This window comes from Plectropomus leopardus, chromosome 5, assembly GCF_008729295.1.
Source record: "Plectropomus leopardus isolate mb chromosome 5, YSFRI_Pleo_2.0, whole genome shotgun sequence".
NCBI lineage: Eukaryota > Metazoa > Chordata > Actinopteri > Perciformes > Serranidae > Plectropomus > Plectropomus leopardus.
In genome coordinates, this window is record NC_056467.1 from 30,205,223 (window position 1) to 30,221,100 (window position 15,878).

At 38.8% G+C, this 15,878-nt stretch overlaps 1 protein-coding gene across 1 annotated transcript; it reads right to left on the reverse strand.

Moving 5' to 3' along the window:
• Positions 1 to 272: 272 nt before the first annotated feature.
• LOC121943426 (flotillin-2) lies at positions 273 to 15,048 on the reverse strand. Its single transcript, XM_042486949.1, has 11 exons — positions 14,893 to 15,048; positions 13,393 to 13,474; positions 11,463 to 11,553; positions 10,877 to 11,000; positions 9,948 to 10,066; positions 6,872 to 6,985; positions 6,656 to 6,775; positions 5,617 to 5,831; positions 4,263 to 4,446; positions 2,318 to 2,467; positions 273 to 679 (listed from the first exon to the last, which is right to left on the reverse strand). The coding sequence occupies exons 1-11, from the start codon at positions 14,939 to 14,941 to the stop codon at positions 641 to 643; spliced, it is 1,287 nt and encodes a 428-aa protein (XP_042342883.1). The 5' UTR covers positions 14,942 to 15,048; the 3' UTR covers positions 273 to 640.
• Between the last annotated feature and the right edge of the window lie 830 nt (positions 15,049 to 15,878).

Below are 15,878 nucleotides of genomic sequence, written 5' to 3' on the forward strand. Positions count from 1 at the left end.
TTTTTGGCACATTTTCCAGGCAAGCAACTCCACCTGACAGAACAGGCACCACCTTTGGTCCAGTATCCACACATAATTAAAATCTATGTTTATTACCGATTCGTTGCATTCTGCAGTTTTTGAAAGGTTTCTGTCATCTCCTATGATCGTATGTCTCTTGAACTACGCTACACTGCCCCCATGGTCTCCGGTGGTATTGCTCCATTTTCACTGTTTCCGCAAGCTTTTAGAAATACGGACGAAATGATCACAGAGTTCACACAGAAGACCTCATCTGTGTCTGTATCTGTTTTTGAGCATAAATGAGCCATAACCTGGTTGATCCATTACACTGTCAAACATCAGTCCACCTCTTTGATGACATTTCATACAAACGGGCCAAAATATATATCTTTAAATACAAAAAAATAAAAACACAACACAAAATGTTCCTGTGTTAAAACTAAATAAAAAAAATCTTTGAATGAGCAGCAGTGCATTCAGATATTCTGGCGCTGTATAAAGTAAGGCACCAGAGGTTTCCAAAATTCACTTGGTATACAGTATATACGTATAAAACAACAAAATTGTTCAAGTGTATTAAAGGCAGTCTATCAGAGTGCATACAACAGATACAGAAGTCATGTGGAGTCGTCATTTTTCAGGCTTGAGCGCTGCTCATCTTCTGCAGCAGCGGGATCTGTTGAGAAACGGCAGATCACTGAAACTCTGAAACAAACCCTCATGAATTTTCCACAAATAACTGAGCACCTTCGTGTCCTACATTTATTTCCATTCACTGTTCTTTTTTAAGTTTTTCCCATAGGTTTAACTGGCTGATTTAAACTCTTTTTAGACTCCAACTGGAGACAAAAAGCTAAAATCCGCCATTTAATGAACTGAATGTATCAAAAAGCTTTTTACTGCAATCGTTCTGAAGACTGCCTCAGGAACCCGTTTTCTGTCACTGAGTAAACTGATGACCCCTAAGTGACATATTTTATGAATATTTAAAATTCTATTCTATGCATGACAATAACAGTACAAAACAAATCAGAAACTTTACAGTTAACCCAAATAATGACGCTGATGTTTGTGTGATTTGGATTAATTGAGACAATTATTTCCTGTGACTATTGCCTCAGAGATGAGTTTTCGTGGTATTTTGGGGAACTTTAAACATGATTTTCTCTCTCTACAAGTTTTTTTTGTTGTTTGTTTTCATTTTCAATAATCATAAAGACTAAATAGGTTTCTTTTTTGACACATTCAATGTATTTTCTTCTTCTTGACGCTTGCTTATTGTGCCATTATCTGTTTGGTTGTTTTTACTTTTCTAATTTTCTAAGTTGTTTAGCAGAGTAAAAACTGTGAATATAGCTTGTGTTCAGGTCTTCACCATGCCATTATCCTGTAAGTTTTTATCTTGGACAGTAATCAAACTTACAAAATAACAATTTGTTTTCTGAGATTTCGGCCTGTATCATTTTTACTTAAAGTTCTCTTATACCTCATAAAATCAAGAGGGCTGTGCGACCCTTCTTGAAGCTTTGGGGAACCCCAGTTGGGTCAGGATCTCCAAGTTGGGAGCCAGTGCCTAAATGGATAGTTCGGGATTTCTGAAGCGGGGCTGTTTAAGATTATTATTTAAAGTCAGTGTATTACATTCAGTAGTTGGCAGTAGGTGCCCTTCCAGTTTGTAGAAACAGTTTGGGCGCGCACCCCACAGCTCAGCATTACCATGCTGTACGTAGGGGTTGATATCAAAATGTGTTTTAGCCACTTTAAAAATGGCTACCTTAAAAATACAATATCAGTCATAGTGCACACTGTATTGAGGGTATTTTAAACATGAAGTTAGGTTTCAGTCAGATCACGTAACAGTCCTAACAGCACTTTCTGACCTAAACAGCTGTGGCAAAGTGCCAAAGTAAAAGGCTGTGTGACTGCGAGGTAAAGAAGTAAAATACTCTAAATATAATGTCCAATTAGGCTGATATTGATTTTTTTTACGTCAGCCTTTTTTACAGTGGCTAAAATATGTTTTGATATCAACCCCTGTGGAGTGCGCACCCCGTCTGTTTCTACAAATCAGGACTACTGTGTAATACACTGACTATATGTATCTCATATATATGGGGATATACGATGAGATCTGATAATATAGTTGTGTTGGTGGGGAGGTGGAACAAAGGCCAATATTATGCATTTGTAACATTGTGGGACAAAAATGAAAGATGTGTTTGTGTTTGTTTGTGCTCAAACTCCTACCTTTAAAACTGCTAACTTAATTTCTTCTTTTGGTCAAATACAGGTCTATGTCATGACGCGTGCTTACCTTTGACAAATCCACTCCAGTGAGAGCGTTGACAGTCACAGGAAGTTCAGCCAGCAGGCGGTTCACCTCGCCTGTCACACGGCTGCCCTCCCCGCTGAGGATGATGATCTCATTGGTCTTGGATAATGGCGACGCCACCTTGGAAGCAATCTGCGAGATACAGTTAAGTGTTAATTGTAAGCAGGAAGTAATTAAAATTTCCCTCATGATTTAATCATGCGATTCATTGTAGAGTCATATTCTCATGACTTATGAATCATCAAGATGAGGCAACAGTGGTGATCCCGCTGTGAGACTGAGAGCTGGTTTTTCATTTTCTCTGTGGTTTTATGTCCTTCTGTCTGGAAAAAAAATATTTTTGACCATCTTTGGTTTGAGAAGGGCGGGGAACAGTTAGCACTGTTGCCTCACAGCAAGAGGGTCCCTGGTTCGAAACCTGGTTGGCACGGGGTTCAGTCCGTGGGCGGGGGCCCTTCTGTGCCCCTGTCTGCGTGGGTTCTCCCCGGGGTCTCCGTCTTCCTCCCACAGTCCAAAGACATGCAGCTCAGGTTGATTGGTGACTCTAAATTGCCCTTAGGTGTGACTGTGAGCGTGTATGGTTGTCTGTCTGTGTGTGTCAGCCCTGCAATAGTCTGGCGATCTATCCGGGGTGTACCCCGCCTTCCGCCCGATGACAGCTGGGATTGGCTCCAGCCCCCCCGCGACCCTTAAGAGGACAAGCGGTTACAGAAAATGACCGACTGACTGGTTTGAGAACTGAATGAAGGTGCATTTTAAAGTTTTTATATGGATATATTGCTGTGGTGTCTGTGTGAAAAATACAGCTGAACAAGACTGCTACAGCTGTCTGGATGCTCATATGGTGGGACTGTGAGGGTATTAAATATAGATATAGAATGCTGCAGTAACAGGGGCATGACGATTTCTGTAGGCCGACGCCCTGGTTTCCATCAAAAAGTCTATGGGGTTTTCAATTGGATTTAAATAAAAAATATAATAATAGAAAATAAGCTCTGTGGTAAACAAATGTTTATGATACTTGCATATTTTATCAGCAAAGAAATCTTCATCCACCTTTTAGAAGCTTAAATGTAATCACCACAAGTAAAAAGCTAATGCTAGGCTGTGAACAAACTACACTACAACAAGCCACCACAACAAGGCTGTAAAGATGTGTTCAATGCGACTCAGCATAATGGCATTCTGTAGTTTTATTTAACCGCTTGTTAGAAACTGCCTTTTTTAAGACACATAAAAGCTTCAAAGTTCACAGTGGGGTATTTACTGACGTGTTTTATGTTGTACAATAAAACTTGAGAGACTTTTCATGGTCCGAAAAGGTTAATTTAGTCTCCACTGAAACGATTAGGCCGATTCTTTTCTTATCGATAGACTAGTAAAATGTTTTTTTTACCTTGACATGTTTCGACTGTAGGACATCCTGTGAAGTTTGACAGGATGTCCTACAGTTTCTTAAGAACGACATCCCAGGTGTGACACGACATGCATATCCCCTCATCCAGCTTTTTGTGTCCTTGGGGCGTATTCCAGAACTGTCTGCTTATTTTCAGGTAAATTTCTTGTAACTTTTTACTAATTTCTTGCTCATTTTTGAGCCATGTCTTTTTAAGTTGCTTATTGCCCTTTCCCTGTTTTTTTTAAAGATATCAAACCAATTTGCTCAGGTTCCAAAGGGTTAACAAAAATCTAATTGGCTCATCCTTGAGTCCATTAAGATGTTTGTGTCACATCTGAAGAAATTTCCTTACGGTTTTCTTGAGATATCGCATTCGTAAGAATGAGACAGACCGACAGACAATCTGAAAGCATACTGCCTTCTGTCTGGGCTGCTGCCGGCGTGCAGGCAAAATAAAAAGTGTTGAGTAAAGCTGAATGTGCATTATGGAATTTTCAAGGACCCGAGAAGAACCTGTCTGTGTTTTACCTTTGGCAGGGCCTCGAGGACCAGAGCAGTCTTAGCAGCCTCTCCGTACTGCTGGTAGGCCTCGGCCTTCAGCCTCATCTTCTCGGCCTCCGCCTTGCCCACTGCTTCAATGGAGCTAGCCTCGGCCTCTCCGATCTTCTTGATCTTCTCTGCCTCAGCCTGGGCGATCAGCACTGTCTTCATCCTGACGCAGGGGGAAAACACACCAGTTAATCCTTTGAACACTGAGAAAATTGTTTGGATTTCTTTTGAACACAAAAAAGGCAAAAAAGGGGGGAAAGGCAGTGAGCAACTTGACAAGAAATGTCCAACACATTGTAAGAAATTAGTACAAGGTGAAGAGAAAAAGACCTGGAAATTATTCTTTTTATAACAGAGGAAATTAAAATACTGTTTTCATAACTATTTTAATTATATATTTAAAATTATGTCACAGAAAAAAATGTATTCATTCTTTTTTCAATTTTCAGCATGTTTTCTGGGTCATTTTCATAGGTGTGTTTTCTTTATTTTTTGTTTTGTTTTGTTTGTTTTTGCTTATTTTCAAAAAAATTTCTTGCAATTTTTTAAAAACGAATTTTTGGGTTGTGTCATGTTAAATTGCTCATTGCCTTCTACCCTTGTTTTTTCAAGGAATCAAACCCATTTGCTCAGGTTTCAACGGGTTAAAATAACTGATATCTGATTCGTCCATAAACACATCTCACTATCAAAATCACAACATTGATTCTACATGCTCGACGCTGACCAACAGCCAACTGTCTGCTTGGTTTTGCCAGTTCTCTCCATGATCTTTCTCCTAACTGATTATACGGGTTGAAAAGTTCATACAATGCCTTTTATCCCTTTAAAACCTGAACAAATTGGTTTGATTGCCTTTAAAAACACAGAGAGAAGGCAATGACCAACTAAAGACATTGCCAAAAAATTAGCAAGAAATCCATAAAGAGGTTTAAGAAAATTACCTGAAAATAAACAACATTAGAAGAACATTACCCCCCAAAAAATCCTGAAAATTGGAAAACAATATCTATATATATTCTACATTTTTTTCTGTAACATAACTTTGAATATAAATTTACTCATGATACAAATAGATTTCACCTAGTTTTATCCAAATTTTCTAATTATCAACCCCTTTTTTAAAAACTAATTTTCAGGCCAGTTTCTTGTCACCATTTACTATTTTCTTGCAATTTGTGGGACATTTCTTGTTAAGTCGCTCCTTGCCTTTTCCTCATTTGGTCTCAGGTTTCAAAGGATTACATAGCTTATGAAAGGCCACTGAGCACAGTACAAGAGAACTGATGTTCAGCCAGGTTTCAAAGGGTTAAACGAAAGTGTTGTCACTCACTTCGACCCCTCGGCCAGCTGCTTCATCTTGTAGGCCTCTGCCTCGGCGGGCCTTTTCACTATGGCGATGAGCTCCTTGTCGGTTCGGTCGATCTCCCTCTCCTCGATAACGATCTGCTTCTTCCTCTGCACCACTTGGATCTCAATCTCCTCCAGGCGGATCTTTTGCTGCTCCTTGGCCGCCTGCAGCTCGTACGCCAGCTGGGCCTCTGCTTTCTGAATCAGCACACAGACTGTCACACTTCAAAGGTGCACACACCTGAGGTAACCCGTCGTGGTAACCTCAACCTAATGACATGAGCTCAATATATATCAGTCTGAAGTCTCTGCCGCCTCAAACACTTTCAGTGGGTACTGAGTACTTGCCTTGACAGACAAACTCCTTCAGCCGATCCAGATGTTAGCACAAGTCTCTACTACACAAATATGTTGTTATGGTAACAGTCTAAAAAATACAATTTATTTATATTTAACATTTATATGTGACATGTACCTTGTTGATGACAGGCCCCATGAGGTTTTCTTTGCCAACATATTTCAACATTTCTCATACAGTAACCAGCTGCCACTGGACTGCTGAACACCAGCTGGCAGCCTTTTTGTTGTTTGTCTGAAGCATTGTGAACACCGATCTGCACGGCCGAGATTCCCAGCTTTGCAGCCTCTCGTATCTGCTCTGCCATTAGAGCAATCAGTGGCCAAACAACAATAAACATTGTATTTGTACTGGGGAACATCTCCATCACCAACAGAGCCAGGGAGTAAATCAAGCTTTGGCCAAATACAGTTGCAAGAATGAATGATAAAAACATATTTTTTATATATATATATATATATATATATATATATATACACACATATATATATATATATAAAGACGATGCAAAGTGTTTGGCCGGCAGCATGTCCAGACTGATGTGCAGAGAAAAAGTCAAGTCATCAGGATGGTTTTACCAAGCAAGAGGTAACACACATTATGTTTGAAACCTACTCTCACAGTTACTAAACCTTCTCACAGTTTCAAAACCTCAGGTTCCCACCTTAGTGTTGACTTCCTGGTTAAAAGCAGCTTTCTGCAGCTCCAGTTCTCGTTTGGAGTCGGCCATCTTGGTGTCGGCCTGGAATTTCACGTCCATCATCTCCTTCTTACATTCTGCTTCCTGTGAGGTGATGAGGAAGTACAGCAGTGTTTGGTTGGTTGTTGTGCACATCAGGAGTCACTTCTCAGAGTCTCCCTCGTGCTAGATTATCCTTACCCGTATCCCAGCATCCCTCTCTGCCTCAGCCACGCCAATGTCTGCATCCCTTTGGACAGCTGCAGTCTGGGTCTTACCGAGAGAGCTCAGGTAATCCAGCTTATCGTACACGTCCTGCGAGTACAGACAAACAGGTCAGCATGTAAGCCTTATTTGTCAAAATCTTATGTGAGGTAAATCTTTTCCAGTTAGTGAAGTGATAATTAAAACCATAATGTCAGAATATAATAAATACTTAGGAAAAGTTGTACTGAGGATAAGTAAAAAGAATGTTTTATCCCTTAGAGTTTGTTTGCTGCATTTTATGTGCTTTTCATTCTTCATTTTATGACAATTTTGGCTGTATTCATGCATATGGCATAAGTTTTGGCGAGGTTTTGTATTTTTGTTAAATCTTGGAATTTCCATCTCAGCTCCTACAATAAGTCAAAAAAACACGGTGTAAACATAATTGTATTATGTTATTCATACTATTTAGTGCAAAAAATGCACCACTGAAACCGATTCAACCTGCAGCTTTTGATCCCACAGCCATCAAAGCATAAAAACAAGCACTGCATTATTTCTGGGTGTCATTCTGGACTTCAACCTTAGAATTTGTCATTTTTACTATTTTCCACCTGATGATGTCATTTTTACCATATTTGGCATATGGAGAAAATACATACAATTTCCAATTAGGTGCACTTTCACAATCAATGTTGCTGCTAATCACTGACATATCCCAGGCTGTGATAATTTGTTTTTTCTGGGTTTTTTTTTAAATACATAATAAATACAAATACATAATGGCATCATGAAAAAATGTCATTAAAAGGGTTAAAATTCTGAAAACTAAATAATATTTAGTATTTATGATTAGGACTGATTAATTAAAACAATTAATTCAATGAAAGCAGAAAATCATATAAATGTATATAAAAAAAATTTAAAGCTTGATTTCTAAAAGTGCATTTTGTGCAAAAAGCAGTTTGAGTGCAGGCCCCAAAGGGTTAATGCATCTGATGAGAGAGCATTTTATTTGATTTCTACTGGGCATGTTTTCTAAATATCCCAGTTCTATCGCCACTAATTGGAGAAAATACGTCTGGTGCAGCTTCAACCTTCTATCTGTGCGTGCTAACAGCTTATTGATTTCCACACCTGCACTGAAGAGTTGCCGGCATGCACATGCAAGCGCCTCATTAACTGAAACTGATGACAATGACAGCGTTGTCGGATTATTGACAAGGTCTAAAAACATAACAGTAACATCACGACTACAACAGGCTCGTTTCAAAAGTAATATCTACAAACTGCCACCCATATTTAAATGTTTTGTATCGAGAAGATGAAAATAAAATAATATCAACATATCAAGACAAACCACAAATGTTCATCACAGACACCATCTCGGCTCAGACTAACTGCTGTGGAAAAAATGGACTCTGGGCTTTCAGCGAAGCAGTGTGGTCAGCCGCTGTGTCTGCACCATACCACAATTAGTCCTAATCAACAACAGTAAGCTCTACAGGATGGGCTCTGCCAGTCAATCATTAGAACCATGAAAACCAGCAGAGATGACTTCTCTAATGAGCAGCAGCCTCAGCGGTGGATAAAAACATATCTAACAGATCAAAAACAAGATGTTTGTTTGATTTCTATAGTACTGCTAAGCCTACATACACCATATGTTGTCACTAAATGCTTAACTTTTGTATTTTTCAACCTGGATCCTGTTTTCTGATGTCTTTGTGGTTAGGTTACTAATGCAGACAACAGTTTTTGAAAACAGTCCAGTATCGAGGTTGAGTGCTGCACACAGCAGTGGCCAAACAGGCTGCAGTGTAAACACCTGAGGCACATTCACATCGTCAATTTACAGCCATTGAAAGTGTTTGGCTCAGATTACTGCAGTGTCTGACAACTCCATGGGAAAGATCCCTACAGAAGTTGACCTTTTCATTAGAGTAAGATCCTTTTTGTTTAACCAGAAACATCCCTGAAATCACTTTCACTAAACCCACCAGACTCCATGTAAAACAGCAGTAATTTTATCCTCATAAAACACACAACATTCAAAGTCAGCAGTAACAAAATAAAACTCACAAAAACCTTCTTGCTTTGTCTTTTCGCTGTTCCAACAATCACCAACTCTGGTTTGGTTGAATTAAACCATTCATTTGTCCAGTCAGATGGGAAAATTTGCTGTCTTTATACACCCTAAAATTACATTTTTTTTTACAAAGTTACCCTTTAATTGTAGTTGATGTTTCATACAAAAAAAAGAGCACTCGCAATTACAGAAACAATGTGCAACTTGTCACCTCCAGTGGGACATTTTTTCCCCTCCAGACAAAGCGGAGAGATTCCTGAATGTATACCTGACTGAAGCTCAGCTACAGTCACTAGAGATTTGAAAAAAAATTTAATGCTATGATTATTGTGGCAAAAAATATCAATGTAAACAGTATAATCATGATATTCACCAAACCTTCTGAAATACTACTATAAGAGTAGAAAATGAAGTAAAACGACTTTAAATGCAGCCTGTTGTCTGTCTTTTAGATCTTGTACATATATTTTTGTTTTCAAAGCTAATGTCATGAAAAAATGTGTGCAAGCTTTCCTCCGTAGCAGCTGTGCAGAATGCTCCTCTGTGTCTCAGTGCAACCTATAAACAAGCCCTACTTTAAGAGAAAACTTCAGCCAGCTTCCTCATCCCTCCGTCCTCCAGCTGACCCAGAAAATGGACAAGGTTCACCATCATTGAGGACGTTTCGATCATTAAATGTGTCACAGAACAAACGAGGAGCACTGAGACGAAGAGCTCTGAGATGAGGAGCGAGGATTCTCACTCCAGCTGAGCAGGCAAGTTGTGTACTGGTCTGTTCTCAGATTGAGGCTGCAGATCTATTTCATTCATGCTCTTTTCTTTTCATATTGGTGCAAATTTCAAGCCAAAATCCACGCTGAACTGTATTATTTGAGTCAGCTGTCAGTCAGTAGCTACACCAGCACTTTCTTAAGGGTGTTCTGGTCACTCTTAGAGCATTAGATATCGTTGCTGTAGCCTCTCACAGCACCATCAACTCACCTTAATGGTAAAGCTGAGAATCTCGATTCCCATCCTGCCGACATCAGGAGCTGCTACCTCTCTCACCAGTTTAGCAAACTGGTCCCTGTCCTGATAGATTTGCTCTACAGTCAGGGTTCCTGCAGAAGAGAGACATTGTCAGTATCTCCATACCACATGTCCATGTGCACATTGCAGTTTAAAATGCCACAGACTAGCAGCAGTCTTGTGCATTCTTATATCTGATCAAGATTGATTTGGTTTATGTAAAAAAAGAGAGCAGCAGAGTTTTCAAATGCATGTAATCCTTTAACTAAACAAACATCAAAAGTTGTTAGGTTTTAACAATATGCATGACAAATACTGCACCGCTGCCAAAAATCAATCTAGATTTAAGACAATTTCTTGTTTAATAAATTCTTCAGTCTGCAATTTGTTTTTCTTGAATCAATAATAATTGTCATTTTTTAGCTGAAAGATTCCAGCCTCTTCATTGCTTGTATTAGCTTTTTTTCTCTCTTTTATATACCCGTAAGTTGAATATCTTTTGATTTTAGACTGTTGGTCAAACAAAATAAGAAATTTGAGGATGTCACCTTGGACATTTTTTACTATCTATAACAACAAATCAATAAAATACTGGCAGATTGATTAAAAATGAAAATAAATGTTAGTTGGAGCCCAAAACCAGAAATTATAAGCACAGGCATGTCAGAAAATGAACTCATGGGGTGTTGGTGGCTGAGTGGAGTGGCAGTGGGTTCGACTCCTGCTGCTCCCTTTGTTGCATGTCATCCCCTCTCTTTCTCCCCCTTTCACGCTATTGGTCTGTCCTATCTAAAAAAGGCTAAAATGCCAAAAAATAATCTTAAAAAAAAAAAAAGAAAATGTACTCATGTGTCCTAATTTGAATAAACACACAACGGTTCAAACGGAACAAATGTCCATACCTAAAATGGAGCGCAGATGTCCTTCCAAAGTCTGCAGAACCACAGCTTTGATTCCCATGACTGATTTACCCAGAAACTGCTCACAAGCTACGGCCAGCAGGTCCTGCTCCGTCATGACTTTGACCTGAAGGAAACACAGGGAGGTCAGTTCATCTGGTGACCGACCAAACTCAACAGCCAGACCCAGAGTGTGTGATGTGTGAGCTTTATTATCTAGAGCCGAGTTAAAACATTGAAGCAATAATTACATGCATCAGTAAAAGGGACCGTTTTGCTTTTTTGATTTTAGAAACATTTTCAGCTGAGACATGATGAACTATGTGGAGAAGTTTTGTGATGAAACTTACAATTTAGAGGTTTAAAAAAAAAAAAAAAAAAAAAAACTTCACTTATTGGTGTTCTGAGGGTATGGAACCTAGACACCAGCTCTCAGAAAGGTAATCAAAGAAAAATACAAACAAGATAAGGGGTGACAGTTGTTAATATTCTGCACTAAAGACACATTTCAGGAAGCACAAAAGTATCGAGTTTCAACACACAGGCCTCGTGATAACGGATGAAGTCAAACACTGGGATGCAGTCGTACCTGAGCCACCCCTGTGACAGTGATGGCGACCCCCTCTGCCGTCTCCACATCCTCACATCGGGGCTGCAGAGTCATGATCTCCAGAGTTATCCTACAGCACAGAACAAAAGCACATTTTTGGGGCCGTGAAGAGAAGAACATAACATGATAAAAGGATATTTGTGCAGACATTATCTCCATCAGTCAATCGTAAGTCTTAATAGTGCTATGACGTAAAAGGTAGGATTTTATAGATCTTTTTTTCTGACGCTGCATAGTTACATCACAAAATAATAGTAACAGCCTCAAAGGACTGCAGTTTTTGACACTTCGCATTGGCTTCATTTTTCAGTGTCTGAGGTTGCTGCGTGGTCTCTCCATGCATCCTCGGTGGGACGGCTACCATGCAAGGAAAGGATGAAAGTGAGGGGAACTTGGATGCGAAATAAGGTATGAAACCAACATCCACACACAGATGTGCTTTATTAATCTGCTGTTTTGCTGCCAATTAACCACGACTGCATGAATGCAAGTACTAGACATCACCACTGAGCTTTTATCAAGAAATGGCATAATGGAGTATTTCACAGTCTCCACTGTGACATGCGTCAGGACTGTTAAACAGTGCTGCGTAATATAAAATTGCTGCGATAAAATCTTTCATATCCTCATACAGCAAACAACAACTGCTGCAAAAAATTAACCCGAGAAATGCACCTGTCTTGTGACACATTTAAGAGGATGGTTCACATAACTCATCTTAGAAAAAGTGTTAATATACACACTGGAAAGAGACCTTTGAACCTGGTAACACTGAAAACAGCAACACTGTGTGTGACAGCAGATAGAATATGCTATACGGCTTTTAACCTCCACTTGCTTACAGGCCGCCTGCAGAAAATGGGACTGATTTCCCTGTGGATATCCAGAACAACAAAAGCTTGAATCAGTGTGGTCTGTTTAAAAACCTCAGCCACTTTATCCCTATGATTTCCAAAACTATAATCCACTTATCTGTAGCACTCGCTGGTACAAAAGCATGTCAAGAAGCTACTAAAACTCCATTTCAAGGTAACATTAAAAATTGAACTTATGAAATGTAGCAGGGGCAAGGCCAGTTTAACCCTTTGAAACCTGAGCAATGATGTTGATTTCTTTAAAACACAAAGGAAGAGTTTGTTACAAGAATTTACCAAAACAAAGAAAAGAGGGTATAAAGGGTAAAAAAACAAACAACCAAAAAGCAAAAAGGGTTAAATTAATTAATTAATATATGGATAAAATAGTTAAGAATAATATAATAATAATAATTATAAATATAGTTTTGTGGATATTTTCTGTATTTTTTATTAATAACCTTTTTTTTGTCATTAATAACTTATAAATCTCTCTCTCTCTCTCTCTCTCTTAAAACCTTGTTTCCGGTCTGAACACAGCACAAGAAAACAGGTGTAGTTCCAGGTTCCAGCATTCAAAACTTCTGGATGAAGATTCACAGCTCTGTTGCTGATGTTACAGAGTTCTGACTAAAACCAGAGGGAGAGCACACATTACACCTGTTTTAAAAACTTTATACTGGCTCTGATTTTTGAATTATTTTATTAGTTTATAAGGCAATGCATGGCCTTGCACCAGACTAAATCTCAGAGATGCTTTTAGTTTATGAACCAAGAGGGCCCCTCAGATCATCTTGCTCTTCTTATTTAGCTGTTCAACAGAGTAAAACTAAAACATTTGGTGATTTTGCTTTCAACCATTACACTCCAAATCACAGGAACAGCCTGGAGCTGGAAATATTGATACGTTTACAGGAATCATTGATATTTTTATTTGAATCACAAGCACTGCAAGTTTGACCATTTGTTTTTATGTTCTTAAAAGTCAACCCCTCCACTTATAGGATGAGCAGTTACCGAAAATGAATGAATGAATGTTTGTACAATGTTTTTACCTTTGGGTGTCCGAGATGAACCACCAAGCCCAGGCCCAGCCTCCCACAACGTAGGTCTTATCATCAGAGCCACAGCAACCACCTGGGGAAGGAGGAGCAGTTGCATTAACCTTTTGTAACCTTGTCAGATTAGCTGTATCTCATTCAAAAACACAGGAAGAGAGCAATGAGCAATTTAAGAAGAAATGACCAGGAAACAAATAAAAATTACAGAATAATTACTTGAAAAGTAGCAACCAAAAAAGCAACCCAAGCAAACATTTTTTAAAAAAATGGTAGAGTAAAAAGAAAAGAAAAAATACCTTAAAAATCCCTCAAAAATGATAATAATTCTGTAAAATAATTCAAAATACATAAATACAATAATTAGAAATACCGTTCTCTGGACATTTTCCCTTGCTTTTTTCTACTAATTTCTTGCAATTTGTGGGGCTTTTCTTGCCAAGCTGCTCATAGTCTTTTTTCCCATGTTTTTAAAAGAAATCAAATTTGCTCAAGGTTCCAATGTTGAGATATTTGGTAATCCTTGAAATCTGAGCAAATTGGTTCTATTTTTTTTTTTTTTTTTCAAAAACATGGGAGGAAGGCAATGAGCAGCGAAAGAAGAAATTACCCAAAAATTAGCAAGACATTTGCAAAAAGTACAACAAAATTATCTGAAAATTAGTTTAAAAAATAAAAAATAAAAAAAGGACCACGAAAAGGTACTTAAAAATAATTATTTAATTTTTTTACACTTTCAGTTTCCCCTAGGTATTTCAAAAATACCTTTCTAAATCTACTAATTTCTTGCAATTAGCGGAACACGTTTTTGAAAGACATTGCACTAATTTGGGTCAGGGTTCAGAGGTTTAAATACGTGTGATGTCGATCCAAGTTTTAAGGCTTCATCAGCCAAATAACACGTTGATATCAAACTGTAGAAAAGGCAAAACAAAGCTCAGAAATGTCGACACATCACAAATTAGGAAACTGGTAACTCCTCTTCCAGATTTTGATATTTGTCACCACAATTTTTTCGTCTTTATTTCCTGAGGTCTCCACTGATAATTCACAGCTGATTTAACCTATTTAACAGCAGGGAGGATGAGCTCACCCGCCCCCCTTTAGCTGTAACATCAGTGTGGGCCTTCACCAAGAGACAGACTGCTGCAAAAGACACCAGCTTTTAGAGTAAATATTTACACATGCATTTAAAGTTTTGTGTTGTGCTACAACTGAAGGTTTAACTGTAGCTCATTATTATCCGATAATAACACCAACGTACCGTCGCTGCCTCGCTAGCTAACGCTGTTAGCATTACGGCTCTCCCCTCTCTAAGCCGTGAGTGACGTTAAACTGATGCAGTGTCTTTACACCGTGGCTAGCCAGTCATTTGAGCATCAGCAAACGAGCTACTGCTGCTAGAAACAAGAGTAAAATGCACATTTACCAGCTATCCCGTCAGCCTTTAAATGACAGCTAGCTTAGCTCAGACAGCTCAGTAAAAGGAGCACCTACCGGAGACCACCAGAGCCTCGTTCGGGCCCACAGTCAAACAGTTCCCCATGATCACTCGAGATGGTAAAGGAAAGAGGCCAGCAAACAAATGGTATAGATGTTATCCGCTGTTTAGTCCAAGTCTGAACGGTGGCAGAGAGTCTTCACGACCAGCACAACGACAGCAACAACACAGTACCCTCCCAGTACCCGCCCAGTACCCGCCCAGCCGGGGCGGGGTCTGTGTTTGTGCTGCCGTCGTGCCCGCGGCTGCTTTGAGATGCTTTGAGATGCCAAACACCCATGTGGATAAATTATTAGTAAATGATTATTACAGATTATTAGTAAATGCGTGCTCTGTCTTGTTGGACACTTGTATTTCTACAGGAGTCCACATTCATTTGACCAGGGATACTCAAACTGCTCTGCTCAGGGGCCACTTTTGCAAAATGACAGAAGGCCATAGGAGCCGGTTGCAGCAGCCCCATACACGTTTCTGTAATTTTAGGGTATTTGTAGGAATTTATGACGTTTTTAGGATTTTAGGACATTTCGAGGAATTTAGAACGTTTTGAGGATTTTAGGACATTCCCAGAATATTGGGAAATTTCCAGGATTTTAGGACAATTCTAGGTTTTTAGAGTGTTTTTGTATAGTATATTTTCTTATTTTCTTATTTTCTCTGTTTTTTGTCCTTTTGTTTATTGTTTATTGTTTTTAGTTGTTGGTTTCTAGTTAGTTAACTAGTTACCCATGAGAATATAAGCAAAAAGAGTGGGTATGTTAAACCTAAACTTTAGCCTACACTTTTTTGATCTCATTCATTTCCTTTTTTTATTTCAATGGAATGCTTTAATGTCAGTGATTCTTTATTTTGTGCATGTCTCTTGGAAAATTGTTAAGGAGGACTGAGATTAATTAGTTTTAGGAGTTTTGTTGGTAAATGTCACTGTATAATACATGCACTCTCTTTTTCTTAAATCAAGACAGCATGTTAGTAAACATGT

Excerpts from the sequence above, each read along its gene's own strand:
- LOC121943426 (XM_042486949.1), bottom strand. The coding sequence starts at position 14,941 with ATGGGGAACTGTTTGACTGTGGGCCCGAACGAGGCTCTGGTGGTCTCC. Across the intron at positions 6,986-9,947 it reads TTCTCAGCTTTACCATTAAG|GACGTGTACGATAAGCTGGA; the intron begins GTGAGTTGATGG and ends CTGTACTCGCAG. Across the intron at positions 680-2,317 it reads CTGGAGTGGATTTGTCAAAG|ATCCCGCTGCTGCAGAAGAT; the intron begins GTAAGCACGCGT and ends GTTTCTCAACAG.